This window comes from Kryptolebias marmoratus, linkage group LG7 (genome assembly GCF_001649575.2).
Source record: "Kryptolebias marmoratus isolate JLee-2015 linkage group LG7, ASM164957v2, whole genome shotgun sequence".
Lineage (NCBI taxonomy): Eukaryota > Metazoa > Chordata > Actinopteri > Cyprinodontiformes > Rivulidae > Kryptolebias > Kryptolebias marmoratus.
In genome coordinates, this window is record NC_051436.1 from 15,727,255 (window position 1) to 15,746,488 (window position 19,234).

General features: G+C 40.9%; 2 protein-coding genes across 2 annotated transcripts in view; both read left to right on the top strand.

Annotated features, from left to right (window-relative positions):
- Positions 1-5,346, top strand: part of LOC108242298 (glycogen phosphorylase, muscle associated) — a 23,820-nt gene extending 18,474 nt beyond the window's left edge. The window contains exons 18-20 of the mRNA XM_017427064.3: positions 539-673; positions 874-940; positions 2,385-5,346. Of these exons, the coding sequence (XP_017282553.1) occupies positions 539-673; positions 874-940; positions 2,385-2,534 (352 nt within the window). The 3' untranslated portion in view covers positions 2,535-5,346. The remainder of the gene's footprint in view (positions 1-538; positions 674-873; positions 941-2,384) is intronic.
- A 4,306-nt stretch (positions 5,347-9,652) lies between these two features.
- Positions 9,653-13,541, top strand: LOC108242281 (protein c-ets-1-B). Its single transcript, XM_017427026.3, has 4 exons — positions 9,653-9,785; positions 11,299-11,523; positions 11,623-11,741; positions 12,991-13,541. Exons 1-4 carry the CDS (start codon positions 9,716-9,718, stop codon positions 13,213-13,215), a joined length of 639 nt encoding a protein of 212 aa, XP_017282515.2. The 5' UTR covers positions 9,653-9,715; the 3' UTR covers positions 13,216-13,541.
- The last annotated feature ends 5,693 nt before the right edge of the window (positions 13,542-19,234 follow it).

A 19,234-nucleotide genomic window follows, 5' to 3' on the forward strand; every position in this document is an offset into this window, starting at 1 on the left:
ATCATCAAAATTAAACGAAATAAACATTTGAAATATATGAGTTTGTATGTAATGTATGAATATAATATACAAGTTTCACTTTTTAAATGGAATTACTGAAATCAATCTACTTTTTCATGATATTCTAATTTTATGACCAGCACCTGTATATGTGAAGCGTTGGGGCGTGACGGCACATGGATTTGTACCGTGGCGGTTCAGCACAGATGTTTTGGATGAGTGCAGCGACCTGACGACAGATCAGTCACAGGCGACCTACGCCCCCAGAGCGGGTCCACGTTTTAGTCAACTGCATTTTGCGTACAGCTCCGACAGAAAAGAAGCAGGGAGAAACGTTTTCTATACACTTTACACCAAACAGAGCACAAGTAGATGAGGAGGATATGGAGACTGTTTTTTTCTTTTACTTTGAAGTGAAAACAGAGAATGTAACATCAGCATTCAAGATGACTTAAAATGTTTTTTTGTTGTTGTTTTTTTAATGAATAACTTACATGTTGCAGGCTCTAACCTGGTGTCTGATGTCTGATGTCCTCAGGTATGACGCTGTGTCGTACTACAACCGAATCCCAGAGCTGAAGCAGGCAATCGATCAGATATCCGGAGGTTTCTTCAGCCCCGCTCAGCCAGGACTTTTTAAAGACCTGGTCAACATGCTGATGAACCATGACAGGTTAGAGCTCACTGATAATCTGTGGAACATTCATCCTCTGATGTCATGTTAAAGCGAAAATAAGACCATGAAAAGCATCTGTACTTGTTCTGTGTAAAGTAGGTTATTAACACCATCCAAAAATAGAAACGTTCAGTTATAGTGTTGATCTGCAACAGAGCCACTTTTTCCCACTTTATAACCATATATGTGTGCTGCAGGTTCAAAGTGTTTGCAGACTATGAAGAGTACATCAAATGTCAAGACAAGGTCAGCGCTCTCTACAAGGTCAGTGTTTCGACTAACCAGGAACCAAGCTTTAGCTCATGCCATCGGACATCCTGAGTCATAACCCTGTTATGTAGGTGTAGTGATTGTCAGATTTATGTGGTCTAACAGCAGACTAAGTTGGGTGTGGAAATCAAATAAAACTCTGAGCTGAAAGGTCATGTGATTCTTAGACTAATTCCAGTATCCGATCAAAAGGATAACAGAGTTGACAGTTCGGGCTCACTGCTGGTCCTGGATCAGTAGGGTGTGACGACATGATGCAGGCAGTCCATATGTGCCATGTGTGGACATTGTCTTGTTGAAGGACAGCACCAGGGTGTTGTCTCAGGAGAGGTGAGACGTGTGGACACAGGATATCTCTGACCTAGAGCTGTGCCATCAGAATGACCTGAAGTCACACCCTGTCCCCCCCCCCCCACCACCATGATGCCAAGAGCAACACCAGTGTGTCCCTCAGGAGCAATGGCAGGATTGGTCCTCTCCACTTGGCACAACCATGTGTACTAGAAATGGAACTGTTCATGAAAAAAACAACTCTGAGGCTCACCTGTCTTGGTTCGGGACTTATGTGTACCGTTCGGTTGAGCTCATGCGTTGACCTGACAAAGCTTTGTCCTAATAAAGTGCAGCTAATTCAGAGTGCAGCAGGCAGGTCTACGAGGATTAGAATAGGCGGCTGGGACTGTTGGGAGACTATTTGGCAACTCAAAATGGCAGGAAAACTGTAGGAAAGTATGCAGATCTTTCGCTGCCGTCTCACTGAATTCTGAGTGTTTACAAGCAAGTGACCAGCGAGCTGTGTGGCCACGGTTTGAATGGCCAGTTTTTGAAAAATCCACTTATCCATGCATATTAATTTGGCTCCTTTAATCTTCTGGAGTTCAGTTGTTGTTGCACAGATGTTCTGAGGTTCTGTAATGTTAGTGACCGTCCTCCTTTTGTCGTGTTCTGTCTTGGGAGACTGGAATCTCCCAGCTGTGCGTGGGTGCCCTCACCTGCCCACTGGTTACAACATCAGGCCACTATAACATCTGTTCGCCCCACATGCCAGGCAATTACACAACCTGACCACCCGGCCTCACATAAACATAAAATAAATAAGATGTGACGCCTATCAAACTCCATCAAGTTCTGGTAATGCTGTCAAAGGTGTCTACAGTCCACCATCTGGGTTTGCTGACCTTAACTCTCTGTTTTCACTGACTGTTGGAGGCTCCAGCTGATAACACCATCGTTCCACACCCACACCAATGCCCTCTAGTGTCTGTTCTAGATGTGTCAGCTGCTTCCAAATCAAATTATATACATCCCTGTCAAAGTGTGCTCCAAATTATGTTGTTCTTTTCTTTTTGTTGGTGAGAATAATTTTCAAGCTTTAACTCAACACTGTTCAAGTTATTAATGATCTAATGTGCCCTCGCTTCCTACTTTTTGTAAGCAGAACCCCAAAGAGTGGACCAAGAAGGTGATCTATAACATCGCCGGCTGTGGCAAATTCTCCAGTGACCGCACCATCTCCCAGTACGCCAGGGAGATCTGGGGAATAGAGCCCAGTCTGGAGAAGATCGCCGCCCCAGACGATCCTCGCTAAGCCACCACAGCCGCTTCCTTTCCTTCACCGCGCCGCTCAGCAGACGGTCCGACCTGCAGAGACCAGCCCTGTAGCCTCCCTCACGTTGTACTGTGGCATTATTTCTGGACAGAACCTCTTTGTACAAACTCTACAGCTTCCACTTCATCTTGCACTTATTTGAAATGGGCTCATGTCTCCTGTCTCTGCATCTATTTTTTAACTCAAAGTCATCCTTTATAGAGCGTAGCGAGTTTAGAACTTTGGCAAAAAAAACACGTTTTTGATTAAATTTAGTGAGACGATGAAGTTTTATTAACACTTAGAGGTTTAAAATGTTGTGGAATAAGCAGATTTGATTGGAAACATAAAGATTTACTCCCTCAGTAGTGTCTTCAACCAAACTTGGACATGTTAGCCAAGTTTCTTCTGTTCCCCTTTTTACCAAAAATCCAGCAGAAATCCAGATAAATCTCAGCGCTGTTTGTTGAAAACCACATCAGCCACCTGTGGCCAGAGGGTTTTTAGAGGAAGCCATATTTCCATGTTTGCAGCACATTCATAATTACAATAATCTTCAACATAAAAACACTTATAACTGTTTTATGGTGTTAGCTGAATGTATTTATTGTATTATTATTATTATTAGAGCTAATATTAGTGGATAGGGGAGCCCTTCAGCTCAGATCTCCTCAGCATGTTTGTGTGGTTCATTGTATATGCAAGCGATCTTTCCTTGCCTGAAACATGACTGAAATTCTCTTCAGAAAATGTGTGTTATCTGCTGTACTTGTGTGTGAAACATAGACGAGTCTATGGCCGTGTACTGTAACATTGTTGATGTACTGTAACTTCATTATCTCGTGCTTCAGCTCCCCTCACATGCCTGTCTGCCTGCTGTGGGGCTGCAGAAACAGCTCCTCACAACAGAAACTTTAACACTGTCACGGTTTGAGTTAGTTCAATAAACGAGTAACCTGAAATGACCCGGTAACTGTCACATCACCAAGTCCGTGTCTCCCATTTCAGCAGCTCTGGATGTTCTTAAAACTCGTTCAATTAAAGGCCGAACATCATGCCAGAGTTTTAGACTCGGATCACTTTATGATGAAAAACGATGGCTAAGTCGTTTTGGTCCAACCTTGAAACTAACATTGGGCACAATCCCGTACGATATTGTGACGTGTCACGCTCAGAGTACGTGTTTTGGAGGACTCTCAGCTTCTGCCGCACCAGGTTTTAGCTCATTATCTGTAAAATTCTGTGAATTACAGTATTTAATTCTGTGTTTGTTTTGAGGTCACTTTGGCAATGGCAGCCAAAAGTGACTCCAAAGGTTAATCAGTCAAAGATGCACATCCAAATATTATTTTCGGAAAGTTTGTGAGATATTTTGCTAACAGTAAAAGTTGACTACAAGCAGTTTATGGGAAATTTTAAACAAGGATTTTGTGATCTGTTTGTTTTCAGAGTATCTGTTGTGGAAGACTCCCAGCTACAACTGCAATAAAGTTTACCGGAGTAGACATAAAACTGACAGCCGCGGTAGCTGCAGGTTTGAGCCCAGGTTGTCTCTGGAAGAGCTCCCGGTGTAAAACCATTACCAAACCTTTCGTGTGAGTTTGCTCGCTGTGGCGACCCCTGAAGAAGGGGAACGGCTGTAAAACTGGATTTTCAGGTCAGTTGGCTATGGCAGCCATCTTGAATTGGGTTAAGTCCAAAATTTAATCAGGTGTAAATGTAGACCCATTGATTACTTTCTGAAAATCTGTTGAGTGGTTCATGAAACTCCAACTGAGGTCTTAAAATCCCGTTCAGATGTACTTTTAACAACCACCTTTGGTGACTGGACTGCAGCTGGTCGGCTCTGAGAGCGTTCACACCAGGCAGTAAAATGTTTCCCGCTCTGCAGATGCACGTCACACAGTGAGCTGTCAGATCGGTGTGGAAGCAGGTCTCCTGATGGTTCTGTGAAATCAATACATTCAACTTTATTATAATGTTGACATTAACACAGTTCAGAACCATCTGAGTCAAATTTTTGTAGAGTGATCCCTTGATGAGCCAAATTACCTAACAGATGTGATATGTTAGGTAATATAGTGACTAGTGACTTCACAGAACTGTGTCAGAGCACTTTTTCTGAGATGTACAGGTAATAACTCTGCTGCTTCTGTTCAGAAGGAGATCCTACATCAAAGATCAGGCTGAACTGCATTTAGTTTAGGAGTGGGAATCTTCAGGCGCCTCACAGTTTGATTCAACTGTGTTTCAGAGGGCTGCGATGAGATTATAAAAACGGTTATGGTTGGATCAAGATGCATCTATAATCACGTCAATCAAAATCCTGAACATAGAATCTCTCTACCCTGCAGTATAAAACAAGTTTTTCATTCACACAAGATTTTGGTTGCTAAATGAACAAAAAGGAAAATGTTGAGTAGAGAAATATAAGATTCTGTGGGGATGGATGTCCATGTTGGGGCTGTCTGGCCCACATGCTTCAGTGTTTCCACCATTTTGTCTTTGGTTCTATTGTAGTGTGAGAATGGCTGTTTTAGTATCTTTAACCTGAGATGATCTATCATGGCTCCAAAGGTCAGGGTGTAATGTAACGCACAAGGATTCAGAATCATTCGTGTCCGCATCGCCTTGCATGAAAAATAAATTAGAAAGTCCACCACTGGCAGAAGTGTGAGTATAAAAGACCAGCTGTGAAGGTGATGTGAGTGAAAACGTTTTCAGTGGCACTGAGACCATTCCCACCTGTATTTAAGGCTATTTGAACACAATCTGATCACCCAGGACGGATGTCAGAACCAGGTGTGAATGAGGTCCAAGTCACAAAAACAGATGAGGGAACGAGCTTTGGTGGTTTTTTAAACTGTATTCTGATGCAAATTTCTGAAAACAAAAAAAACTCAAATCACTTGGTGTGTTATAAAAGCAGAGGTCGTGCATCGCTTCTCTTCTGGCCTCTGAATCCTAATTCCATATCACCTTCCCTCTTTACGAGTGCATTACCTGGCTGGAGGTTTTAGGCTCTGACTAGCGCCACAGGTGGATGTTTTGGGTCCCTCCGACATGCGTATGAGTGACAGTTGTCCCTCACATCCTGTCCCCTCCTTCTCACCGAGCCATCATGATAAAAGCTCATCCCCTCTGTGTGAGTTTTGGTTAGTCCACCTGATCCCTCACTTCCACACACATCAGCATGGACTGCGACTCTTACGGTAAAGACCCTCCGTCTCTTATTTATCCCCGATTAACAAAAGAACAATTTTAGGATCAATCCACTCGATTCTCTGCTAATTATCAAACAGAAAAAACTTGTTTCATGTTCTAGAAATATGGAGTTTTTAAATTATTTAAAGTAACTGGTGAGCACTCAGTGTTTATTACTGTATTGTAACTGTAATGTGTACATCTGACTTTGGTTTATTAAATATAATCAATAATATAACGTAGATATTGTGATACTCTTACTTTTTGTGGCTTTTTCACTGGCAGATTTAGCTTCACTGTAAGGACAAAATTAAAGAAGCTTGTCTTGAACAAAACTGCATGATGTTGGTGATGATAATGATAATTTTGAATAACTTTATGATCATTTATTTTGACATTTTTTAAATAATGCGAAAAAATGAAAGACCAGCAAGCTTGACATCAATACATTCAACTTAGAGTCAACTAAATATTTAATTTGTAACATTTAGGGTTGGTAGGACTGTTTTGTATTTCTTATACAAAATATATATATTTTTTGTGTGCAACTGCTTATGTGTGATGATGATGCTAAATGTTTTGGGTTGGGATGGAAGCTGTTTTTAATGTGCTGTCCTTCACTTACAATACGATTCTCTGAATGATGTATCATAGTAGCACATACAGTGAAACAAAAGCACATAAAATGGTTTATAGATAGTTTAATTGTTTGTTTATTTTTTATTTATTCTAAAGGGATAATTCATGTTATTGATCTTGGATAAATTGCAGAAAATGTGTCCGATCTTATTTTAATTCTCATCCGTCCAGATAATGCCAAAACACTTAAGAAAATGGATCGAACTAAACAAAATACACAAACACAGGCAACAATTAACTTGCACAAACTAACTAGAATATATAAGTAACACAATAAAGTAAAATACATAAATAAAATACATATAATAACCTGGCCAAAGAAGGAGATACAAGACACTGACATCAAGACATGAAAGCTCCTCACAATGCACAGAGGGATTCACCCTAAGTCCAGCACCCTGAGACTGTACACTAAGAGAAAGGAGGGAGAGGACTAGTGAGCATCAGAGCCACCATACACCAAACAACCAAGATCCTGGGGTACATCAGGAAGAAAGTCAACAAATATCAACAAATTCTACCAGCAGCTGAGACGGGTGGACTGAAGGACAGCACAGAGGCACTAATCATGGCAGAGGCCGGGGTGTATTAATCCAGGCAGGACCCAAGATGCAGGCTGTGTAAAGATGCCCCTGAGGCAGTCCAGCACATAATAGCAGGATGTAAGATGCAGGCAGGCAAAGCATACATGGAACACCATAGCTAAGTGTGTCGAGTAGTGTACAGGAACATCTGTACTGAATATGGACTGGAAGTTGCACAGTCAAAGTGGGAGACTCCATCTGAAGTGGTGGAGAATGACAGGGCTAAGATACTGTGGGACTTCCAGATCCAGACTGACAATCAGGTGATGGCTAATCAACCAGACACTTTTGGTGATAGATAAGACACAGAAGAAAGAAGTGGTGATAGATGCAGCAGTCCCATGTAAGTGTAACTTAAGGAAAAAGCACAAGAAGCTGGAGAAATACCAAGGCCTGAAAGAGGAAATAGAGAAGCTGTGGAGAGTCAAGGCCTCAGTGGTCATCGGAGCACTCGGTGCTGTGACCCCCAAACAGGAAGAGTGGCTCCAACAGTTCCCAGGAACAACCTCAGAGATCTCTGTCCAGAAGAGTGCAGTCCTTGGAACAGCTAAGATACTGAGGAGAACCCTCAAGCTCCCAGACCTCTGGTGGAGGACCTGAGTTTGAAGTGAAGCTTCTGCTTGGTGCTTTTCTTTTCTTCTTTTTCTCATTTTATGATTTTACATGATCTTAAAGAAAATATTTTAGGTTATCTGATGAGACACATGAAGATTTTGTTCTGAAGATAAATCACGTAACAACAGAAAATAAACAGTTTGTACTGTGAAATGATTTTTTAAATACATATTTTAATTTTGTCCCAGAGCTGGACTCTCTGGAGGTCCCTCCTCTGACTCCTACCAGTAAGGAGGTCCTCAGCCAGGCGGTGAAAGCCAGTTTTGCCGGCTTCGCTCAGGAAATAATCAAGCATCACTTCCCACCTGGTACGAGACCTGAGCTAATTTCTGTTTGTTTTAGTCCTGATGGATTGAATGAATCTATTTGGAAGTATAAACACTGACCTGGGCATTATATAAACACTGACTGATCATGCGTGTGTTCAGATCCTAGTTTGTGGTCAGAGTGGGAGGTGAACCACTGGCTGGACTGGTGCCAGGCTGAGTTCGGCCTCCAGTGTCTGGGCTCCGAGCTGAGGGGTCTGCAGGGCAGCGAGCTGTGCTGCCTGGACAGGGAGGCCTTCCTGGGCCTGATGTCTGACTGTGCTGCAGGGGAGATCCAGTGGGAGCACCTGGAGACCATGAGAAGAGGTACACAGCGTCTTATTCAACACAGTCTACCAACCATGCCCACCTGTTCCTGTCCGTCCATCTGTCTGTTGGTCTGTGGCACTTTTCATTTTCGCCTGCTGCTGAAGGGCAAACATGGGCAATTTTTTTTTTTTACCCATGTCTCTGTGTGTGCCTATCTGTTACCAAAGTATCTCATGAACCACTGGTCAAACTTTAATGAAACTAGCAGAAAGTAATCATTGGAAGTGAATCTACAGCTGATTAATGTTATAGTCAGTCCCCTTCAACACTGCTGTCACAGCTAACCAACATCAACCTACACACAAAAAGGTTATACCTCAGTTAATTTTTATAGATATTGAGCTAAAATGTGGCGTGGCAGTAGCTGAGTGTCATCTCTAACAAATGGTTTGAAAGCTTTGTTTGTAAACTTTGTTATGAACTATTTAAGCCAACTCAATAAAAAGAAAATGCTTATTTAACATTCATTCTTTGTTGTAAAGGTGGTATCACACTAGGCTGCAGCTGTTGGGAGACTAGTTGGCGACTAAGAATTGTGGGATAATTGTGAGAAAATAAGCATTTTTTGTAGCAGTCTTTTTGAATTCTGAGTGTTTGCAGCCAAGTGACCAGAGAGTCATGTAACCCCGTTTGAACGGCCAGTTTTTGAAAATCACAGCCCAATGTCACGTACAAGTACCGTACACTTTAATAATGAAGATAAGCAGATTTAAAACAGTTTTTCAATAAATATTACCACCAGTGTAAATTTTATACCTAGACAGTTGCCTTAGCTGTCTAATGTCAGAGGAGAGCTTCCTTGCAGGAGTCAAAATACAGCTCAAGTGCTTTGGAGACGAGTTAGAGACGCCCATGACACAACTCAGATGGGTTTGAGACGAGTTAAAGACATCCATGATGACTCTGCAACTGTTTTGAGAAAAAATTTGTTGCACAAATTTTTTGAACATGTTTAAAACTCTAGTGACAGGACTGGAGAACCAGAACCCCCATGGATGTCTTGAGACATTCTGGAGACATTCTGGAGACATTCTGGAGACATTCTGGAGACATTCTGGAGACATTTTGGAGACATTTTGGAGACTCCTTCATGAATGCCGTTTGCTAACCCGTTGCAGCCCAGTCAAATACCACCTCTGTCTTTTAACCAAGTCTGTTTCTTTTAAGAATATAGAGGGATCTCTGGTGAAATTTGTCAGTATTGAAATGAAATTCTGCAGAGACTGTGTTTTATTGCCCTCATGCAGGCTGCCATCCTGCTGCCAGTTTCAAACCTACGAAGATAATTACACGTTTGGCTGTTAGAGACTCCATATGATAACATCACATGCAATACTATTGCACTGTTTTGTTTTGTTTTTTTCCCTCCTCCTCAGAATCCTACTCAGATTATACTGCAGATCCTTCAGACAAACATAATTACCAGCTGCAGTATCATGCAGCTGAGAGCACAAACCTCCTCACTCTGGAGCCTGTGAATGTGCAACTTGAAGGTTATAGTTTGATGAAAACAGAAGATCCCCAGAGGAGCGTCAGCTCTGCTCGGGTGACACCAGAAACAGAAGGGATTGGAGGTGAGTGATCTTTGTTTTTTGTTGTTGTTGTTTTTACAAATGAATCCTTATTTCTGTGGAGCTCATCATATGCTGTTTTTCCCAGAATGACAAAAAGGTGTGATCACATTTGTTTGGTTTCTGTTCAAATTGCAAAACAGTTTGTAGTGAGGAGACAGTATGCCTCTCTTCACAGGGCAAAAATACAAAGTTGTGACTTGATTTTATATCTTACACAACTTATGCTGAAAACTCTGGATTTTGAATTTGTTATTTGGACTTATCTGTGATAACTGAAAAAAATTATATTCAGGATCTAAAGGCAAAGGTTAAATGAAAAGCCTGGTGATTTTTTAAGTGATGTTCTGTCAAATAGGTATCGATAGCAAGTACTTTATCAGCCATGAGTCATGGAGTCATACAGGATGGAGTGTGGAGAAACGGACTGAAGTCTTTCTTCAGGCTATCCTAAAGCTATTCTTTTAAAGTCACTCTTTAGTAAAGGTGTTTGAAATTCTGATAAGTGTTGAAAAATGTACCAATTTTTATATAAATTATGAAACAGTAATCATAGCCAACAGAAAATGTATTTTAAGTCATGAAGAAAACTCAGCTTCCTCAGAATGTTTACAGTAAGTTCACCTCCTTTGGTATGCTTACTATTTTGTTGCTCCTGTACTTGGATTTTATTTGGATTTTTACTTTAATTACAGATAATTATTGAAGCAGAGGTTAGAGTGAGAAGGTCACAGGATTGCTTCCTGATCTGAGGCCTTTCTGGGTGGAGTATATATGTTCTCCTTGTGCACACATGGGTTTTCTCCTGGTAAACTGGTTTCCTCCCACAGAGCAAAATCATGCAGGTTACGTTAGATGTACCAAGTGTTGTCTCGTTTGTCTCCTTGTGTCCCTGTGATGGCCTGGAGACCTGTTCAGGGTGTCCCCAAACACGTGGAAGAAGGTGCTGTGGTCAGATGAGACTAAGCTAAAACTTTTACACCATGTCTAAGACAAATCTACCACCTCTCATCATGCTGAGAACACCTTCCCTACAGTGAAGCACGGGGGTGGCAGCACCATGCTGTGAGGATGTTTGAAACTGAGGTGTCATGATTATCTGTGGTATTGCCACAGTACCCCAGAGAAATCCGACTGGAGTCAAAATTCCCACCGAAGTTATGAAAATCTGCTCATCTGTGAAGAAAACGTCTGTTGTCCGAGTGTAACTGTGTGCTCAGCTTTTGCTGAAAAATCCAAACCACGAGGCAATCCAAATGATGTGGAATTATTGCCGAAACAAATTTGTCAATCATGACAACTAGAGATTTGTTTAAATATGAATAAATACTTGACAATATCCTCAGTCAGAGCTTACTGACCACAGTTTAGTTAGGGCAAAACATTAACTCTTCATTTGTACTTTTCTCTCCAAACCAAAGCTTTCCTTTTACAGGTGCTTCAGTAAGTGCTGTGTTTTCATGTAAAACATTTCTTCCTGTCTCGTCATGTGTTTTCTGTCGGTGCGTACTTACAGAGACCCAGTCAGAAATGAAGATGGCTCACACCTGTGACTCTGACTTTATGAACTCCCTGTCATGGAGCGCTCCACTCAATAACACAGAGTCAGCAACAGAAGAGAGTCCATTTGAGGACGTCTTCATGTCACAGCAGAGACACCTGAGCTTCAAAGAGTACGTCAGCAACAAAACAGTTCTGGGCAAAGCTGTGATACCGGCAGCCATCCTAGCTGGTTACACTGGTTAGTATCTGTGCTTTTAGGTCGAGTTTTGGCATTACATAAAATTTGCAAACTTTTTTTTTATTTTAGCTGTTGAATTGCTCTGCCGTATTTCCTCAGGAAGTGGTCCCATTCAGCTGTGGCAGTTCCTCCTGGAGCTCCTGACAGACCGCAGCTGTCAGTCGTGTATAAGCTGGACAGGAGATGGGTGGGAGTTTAAGCTAACGGATCCAGATGAGGTAAATAAAAGGTTTATTGCCGTTGCCAATGCAAAAACATTGAAGCTCACTAAATGTTTGAATGATGATTGAATGATATTTCCCAGTAGAAACAATATTCAAAGTTTAAATAGGTCTCCTAAAGTTGGTCGTTGCATAACTGAACCTACATTTTGATGTTTTTATTCTATCTTAGTTCTAATTTTATGATCTGTGAAGATTTTACCACCAAATGAGTGACACTGGGCAGCATGAAAGTCTTAACTTTTCACAAGTTTGCAAAGTTTTCTTCTTCTAACAATTTTTGCAGTTCTTATACAGTTGAAACATTAAAACATTGGCATTTTTGTCTTCTTTCTTCATTTGTCTGCTCTTACCCAGAGTATGTCTTGTTGTGCACAGATTTAGTGATAGGTCATCTGAGAAGTCTTTATTAGGTGTAACAGAACTGTCATCAAAATACTGTCTTACATCCTTACAGCAAACAGATTCTGTCGCCCTAAACGGTCTCGTCCCTGAGATGTTCTGCATGACATTTTTTTTGTAATAAATTGATAAAAAATTGACGAGCTAGGTCTTCCTGTCTCCCCTAGCTTTTTAATAATTTGGTGGCAGAAGTGGGACTCCTCCTGTGGTTCTTGCACCAGAGCTGAGATAAAAGTCTATGGTCAAAGCAGACAAAGTTTTCCCTACAAAAAAAAAGTCTTGAAAGCCACCACTGGAATTCTGAATCTACAAGGCAACAAGCTGGTTTACTACTTTAAAAATTTGTTGCTTTTTTTTTTTTTTTTTCCAAATCCTCCCAGAGTGCATTGTGCAATCATCCAAACTCTCATTGACTTCCATTGTTTCTAAGTTCTAAATTTTCTCTTGAAATAATTTGTTTAGGACTCTTTTCAACATTTTATATCAACAACAAACAAACACGGCTCACCCCGGCACATATCCAGGAAAGGTGGTTCTACAAAGTATTAACTCAGGTGTTGCAGAATACAAATACACACCAAACTTTTCAGACTTTTATTTATAAAAAATGTTAAAAACCATGTATCATTTTCCTTCCGCTTCAAAATTATGCACTACTTTGTGTTGCTGTATGATATAAAATACTTTGAAGTTTGTGGCTGTAACGTGACAGAATGTAAAATGTTCAGGACACTGAATTCAAATGACTCATTCTCTTCTTCAGACTCATTATTGAACGGGCGGGCGCTCCTCTCAGGCGTATCGTGGCTCTTCTCAGGTACTCTGATGCTCACGTGTCTTTCAGGTTGCGCTGCTGTGGGGCAGGAGGAAGAACAAACCCAAGATGAACTATGAGAAACTGAGTCGGGGCCTACGCTACTACTACGACAAGAACATCATCCGCAAGACAGCCGGCAAACGCTACGTCTACCGCTTCGTCTGCAACCTGCAAGGCCTGCTGGGATACGAGCCTGGAGAGCTGCATGCCATGTTGGACGTCAGCAACAAAAGCCACCTGTCCAGGGACTAAACAGAGGCAGGGACACGGACAAGGACAGGGACAGGGACAAAGACTTTTAAAAAAAATCTGAGGTTCTTATAAATGTTAGTTGTAAGCTGTTTTGGTGGTGCTGATATGTGCACATGTGTGAAGGATCACTGAAACACAAAGGCAACACACCCACAGCAAAGATATCATTGTATTTGTTTGTTTTTAGGTTTACTACATACATACATATACGAATAAATAAGTAACCTGCAATAAGACGAAAAGTAGAAAAGATCTGTAAGGCAGGGGGAAGCAATACAGTAGAAGAAAGTAAAGCTTCTGTCACACTGCTTTGCATTTTGCCACATATGTTAGCATATTTAGAATTATTTTTAGGTGGGTGAAAACATGAAGAAAGTATTTTGTAAAAAGTTACATCTTGTGACCTGTATCACATATATACAACGTTCATCATGCGTTCTATAATGTATGTTGCGTATGGATTGGGTTAAAGGATAGAAAAGTGTATTAAAGCGTAAGCGTGGCTAAGTTGGTGTGGTGTTTTGTTCTTCTGTGTGACATTACTTCAGTGTATCTGAGCCATGAGCCTGTGGTAATGACCAAACATCAGTCTGGTCTCACTCACCATCTCCTGGTTATTCTGGTGTTTCTGTTGTTCTAATTTGACAGCTTGTCTTCTGTTCTCCTTGTCTTCTTGTAAAGTCCAAACCAAACACACAGCAGCAACTTCCGCATCAGTTTCTTCCATGTTCTTATCTGTGGAATGAATGACAAATGCTAAAATGTTGGGTTTAAATAAGAACACGCCGTGTAGCTGAACACAGTATGCATCTAGATGGGGTGGATGGTAGGAGAGGGTGGATCCAAATGCAGAACACTGGAGGAAGGAGGTTGAAGGAAAAATAACATAACATCCTGCATAAACAGGATAACAGAAGTCAACTACAATACAGGGCTGAACGGAAACCAGGACAGACAACAAAACTACAATAACCAAACAGGAAGAGACTGAGGAACCAGAGTACATCTTCACCAAGGGAGTATTGGTGCACTCTGAACTCAGAGGTCAGAATTCTCAAGTTCCAAGTTGGAAATATCAACGAGAACATCCTGTAAGGTTTGAAGTTTCTGTTTAAAAAGTCAGGGATTGCTGATCTCAAATTCAAATATGGCTGACTTGTGTGTGAAAAGCTGTGATAGCTGAAGTTTGTCATGTTTGTCAGTTTGGACATCATTAAATCAGTTGCACTCATAGTCAAACCAGGAGTGGACATGTTGCTACAGCGTTTGACACAAAGAACACAGAAAATGCTTTTCTATTAGCTTATGTTGCCAGTAATAGCTAGCCTGGTTATTGAGCACAACAATTAGCAAATCTTCATGGTTTTCTGACTTGCAACAAGAACACTGTTAACCCGAATGTGACCATCCGTCCACTGAAGAACCAAAGAACTTAATCCTAAAACACCAACAAAATGAGAATGAAATCAAATCCACAAGAACAACAGAATTCCCAGATTAAAAGAAAAGACACAGACAGAAACAGCTCCTTCAAGAGAAGGAAGACAAGGTCAGATGACTAACTAAAGGAGTTCCTCTCTGTGTTTAATTCAACATCTCATTTACATAAGATAGAGAAAACAATCTTTTTGTTTTATTTTGTAGGAAGTGGCTGAGCTCTGATGTGATTTTATCCATCACAGAACATGGAACAGATACATGGAGGGGGCGATGTGTGAGGATTACTTCCACCACTTACCCTCCCAAGGGCTGTTAATGGAAGAGCTGGTGTGGGGGAGAGTGTGTGTGTGTGTGTGTGTGTGTGTGTGTGTCTTGGTTTCACTGGGAGTGTGTGATGGGAGTGAATCTGCTCGTCACTGAGAACAGCGCTCATGTCTCTTCATCACGTCAGTATATAAAAGAAAAAGGTTGCATAATAAAACCAATACACTACTCGCTGTAACTGTTTCTCCTTGAAACCATAAAAACATTTCACCTAAAAGATGCTGAACTTATTAAACAACAAATCTTAACGGCTGTAAGACAATTACCAGAGAGAGGTAGCCTTGCCAACTTCCGTACAGTCTGATGAAGATGAAAACTCTGTGCTGCTTGTGCTCAATATAGCAATTTGCATCCATAGCCCACAAAAGCATCCCCTGCTGTCTCCGGAATTAGAAGCCAAATCAATAAGTCGGCCTTGTGCTGTTTTACTGACGGTGAATTAAACAGCTTGATGTCTCTGCCGGAGCTGAAACCACCCACATAAAGGCTTCTTTACATGTGCACTGAGGTGAGAACCAGGAGGAGGTGGCTGAGCAGGAGTTGATCCATCAATTAGGTTCCATTAGCTCAACCACCAGCAGCTGATTTCTGCTGAAAGCCCTCCTTCCAGGGACTCTGCTGACCCTTCAGTGTCTCAAGTGATGATCGGGCTTTATGTCACGGTTTTGCATTTTCACAGTTGGGGAGATCATCCACCAGTTTGATGGTTGTTATTAAAGACATTCATACAATACAAGCGTGATAATGTATATTTTCAAACCAAACCAAAACCAAATTTTTAGTCATAGGTGCAGGTTTTGTTTGTTAAACTCTTGGGTTTTTGTTTCCTTTAGTTGTCGGTTCCTGTGGGCCACCATGACCATAACCAGCAGTCCAATGAGTGTGGTGACCATGCAGGTGGGTTTGTTTTTCTTTCAGCTCGTTGTCTCATGGCGTGCTGCCGTCAGGAGGCGTGTCGCAGATTACTCAGGGTATCTCATTTACTGCAGCAGTCTGAGCAAAGGTAGTCTGACCACTTTCTCCAACTTCCCATGTGAAAGGTGTTTGAAGGAGGTTGGATTAAGATTTCTGTCTTTTTTTGTTTTTCTTTAGCTTTGGAAAAACCTAGAAATAGATAAAAATGTCCAGCTCAGTTGGAAATAGTGTGCTACGACTTTTGGTAGCAGAAAAACAAACGACGTAGACAGAATTGACCAAAAATGGAAAACAGTTTCCACATACATAAATAGAGTTTTAGCAAAAAGACTGAGAAAATCCAGCTGTATTTCTTTACAAAATTGCTAGCAATAATAATAATAATTATTACATCTATTTTCCTTACCCATTTTACTGTACAGGGTCAGAGAGAGATGGTGCCGTCTCCAGCAATCACAGCCCAAAGGGCGGGGTATTATTATTGGTATTATTATTCTTATTATTATTCATTGTTCTGTCATTTTGATCATCAGGAAGGAAGACAAGCTGGTAAACTGAGCTCCCACCCCCCTCTCAGCTTGACAGCAGACTGTTCAAAGCACTAAAAAACTCACAGGCAGGGGGTCTGTCTGAGATCTCCCCTCCTCTCTGACACGTCTACACATGCTCACTGAAAAAAACAAAAAACAAATAATTTATACTGTAGCAATAATCATCTCATCCATATTCATTACCTGTTTTTACACTCTGTCTTCTACATTTTGAGTGTTGTTCACAGTTTAGCTCAGTGAACTTATTGATGGTGAGTTCACTGATCATGGAACATTGGATGCTTTTGACCGCTCATTGTCTAAGGGCTTTAAATGTCTGCACAAAACAGCTAAAACGGCTCGAACTCCCCTATTTCTAAACATAGGTTATCTTAGTCTAAAACTGCGTAATGAAAAGTGGTGGGTGAAATACACTTTTCCAAGGATTCCTAGGCCTTTAGTTTTTATGAGTCTCTGCATGATTCTCCAACACACGTTGTTCTCTGTGTAACCTCAGATAAACTTGGAGGCAGATGTTGTCCAGATGCAGCTGCTGTACAAGAACAAACTCTCACTATTATAAACATGCTGGCTCCTCGATGCTTCTCCTCCCTCTCAGAGATAAATATACTGCAGCTGAAAACACTGGCTACACCCTGGATGTTTTACTGATCTTCAGCAGCCAGCTCTGAACCTGCTGCAGTTTGTTTGTCCGCTCCGAGGTCCTGCTGGGAGGATTGTTCATACTGCTTCCAGTGTGAAGGGCCGCTGGAACAGAATCAGACAAAAGCCTTATTTTAAGAAATGTCCGGCTCCATCAAACACTATGTTATTCATCTTTTCCCACTGCTGTCCTTTTCATTCAGACAGTAACTTTGAGTTTGTTTTCTGCTGCAAAAGGAAATCCACACAAGTTGGACAGATGGATCAGCGTGTTTCTACACGGCGTGTTGGCTCTTACACGGTGGACTTCACACCAAGGTCATCAGAAGTGGAACAGGTCATCAAGTGGTTCACCTGCTTTTACAGACTTACTATACTAAGCACTTTGCAGCACTACTGTTTATATATACATATACATATGTATATATGTATATTTTGCAATTTAACTACTTCTGCATATTTTGATATATTACCCATATAAAACATTCAGCCCAATCAGGAGTTGGGTACTATGATGTTTTGATTTTTCAAGATATTTCACTTTATTTATGAGTATTTCTGTCAGAATGCGGTGTGAGCGTGGCGAACCCAAGACGCAGACTCATCTTTTCAAAAACAAAAACTGATTTAATAAAATAACAAAACTAGAAAACAAAAAGCTGACGTGGCAGCAAAACAAACTCTAACAAAAATCCAGGCATTAACAGAGGCGGGACAAGACAAGACGAAACAAGGCAAGGCAAGGCAATACTAAGAGCGACATGAACAAACAACATCTAACAAACAACAATGAATCGGCAGGGAGGTGGAGAGGAAGACCAAGTTTTAAAGCAGAGGGTGATGAGGAGAAGTGGGAACAGGTGTGTGACTAGAAGTGAAGACAGCTGGAGAATGGGTGTGACAGGAAACCAGAAAACTGCTGAGCAGAGGACAGGTGAATGATGACAACAAACATGAACAGGAAAAACTAAACTGAAACAAGAACTCAAACCGAAACAAGACAATAATCAAAACAACAAACTATGACAATTTCCCCATAGAAATATGTTGAGATCCTTCAACACTCTCTTTGAAATCTGCTTCAGTGTACTTATTTATTTTTTTCTTATGCGACTTTTAGCTAGCATTTGGCTACTTTTATCTTTTACTTAGCCTTTTGCTACTTTAACTTAGCTAGCTTTTAAACCCTTAACTAACCTTTTATTACTTTTAGCTTTTGGCTAGCCTTCTCTTACTTTTAACAAATGTTTTTTTTTTCTTTTTTTTACTTTTAGCTAATGCTTTGCTGCTTTTAGATATCATTTTGCAAATTTTAGCTTTTAGCTAGAATTGAGCTTTTTCTGCTTCTTTTAGCTTTCACTCAGATTCAGCTTCTTCAGGAAACTTTAGCACTCGACATTCAGACTGGATTTTTGTAGAAAATGCTGTTTATTTAGTATGTAAACAGATCCTCCTTTAAGCCAAAGAACAGTCAGAGGTTCCAGTTTACCACTCATTAAACAAAGACATCATATAAACTCTAAATGTTCTCGATATCTGAGCCTTAATGTTAGTAATATCTGGATTTATTTGAAACAGCAGCTGCTGAAAGTGTCACAAACTCCTGTCTGACGGACCGATCTGAGTGCTTCGTAACCCAAACATGAATGAGGCAGCTCAACAAACTAATGTAAAATGTCGATCTGTCGCGTAGAACTGCTGCTTTCACTTGAAGTTTTATATCTGGTGTTTGTTAAGGGTTCTGATCTGCACTAAAGTGCAGCATAGACTGCTCTGTTGCTGCCATCCTCAGGTATGTTTCTGTAACGTTCCAGGAGAACGGAAAATATTCCAGAGCTGTCAAAGAAAACTGTTTGTAACATTTAAGGTAGATTTATAGTCACGCAAAAGAAGAAAGTCCACCCTCTTTCAGTAATTCGTCTAAAAATAAAAAAAAACAGATCTGTTCTTGATCGGGTTCTTAAATTATTCAGATTTAACCTGAGACAGGTGAACAAAAAGCCAACATTTTCCACCGTGTCATTATTTACTGAACAAACATGAAGCCAAAGTGGAAAATCAGTGTGAAGAATTAAGCCCATCTCCTGCTGGTTCCACAGGATGTCAGAGGTTTGGATCAACCAGGAGCTGCTGATCATTATCGGTGG

Bases quoted from the DNA above. Each gene is read 5' to 3' on its own strand.
- LOC108242281 (XM_017427026.3), top strand. From the start codon at position 9,716: ATGAAAACAGAAGATCCCCAGAGGAGCGTCAGCTCTGCTCGGGTGACA. The intron at 11,524-11,622 runs GTTAGTATCTGT...GTATTTCCTCAG, and splicing joins CATCCTAGCTGGTTACACTG to GAAGTGGTCCCATTCAGCTG. The intron at 11,742-12,990 runs GTAAATAAAAGG...CGTGTCTTTCAG, and splicing joins AGCTAACGGATCCAGATGAG to GTTGCGCTGCTGTGGGGCAG.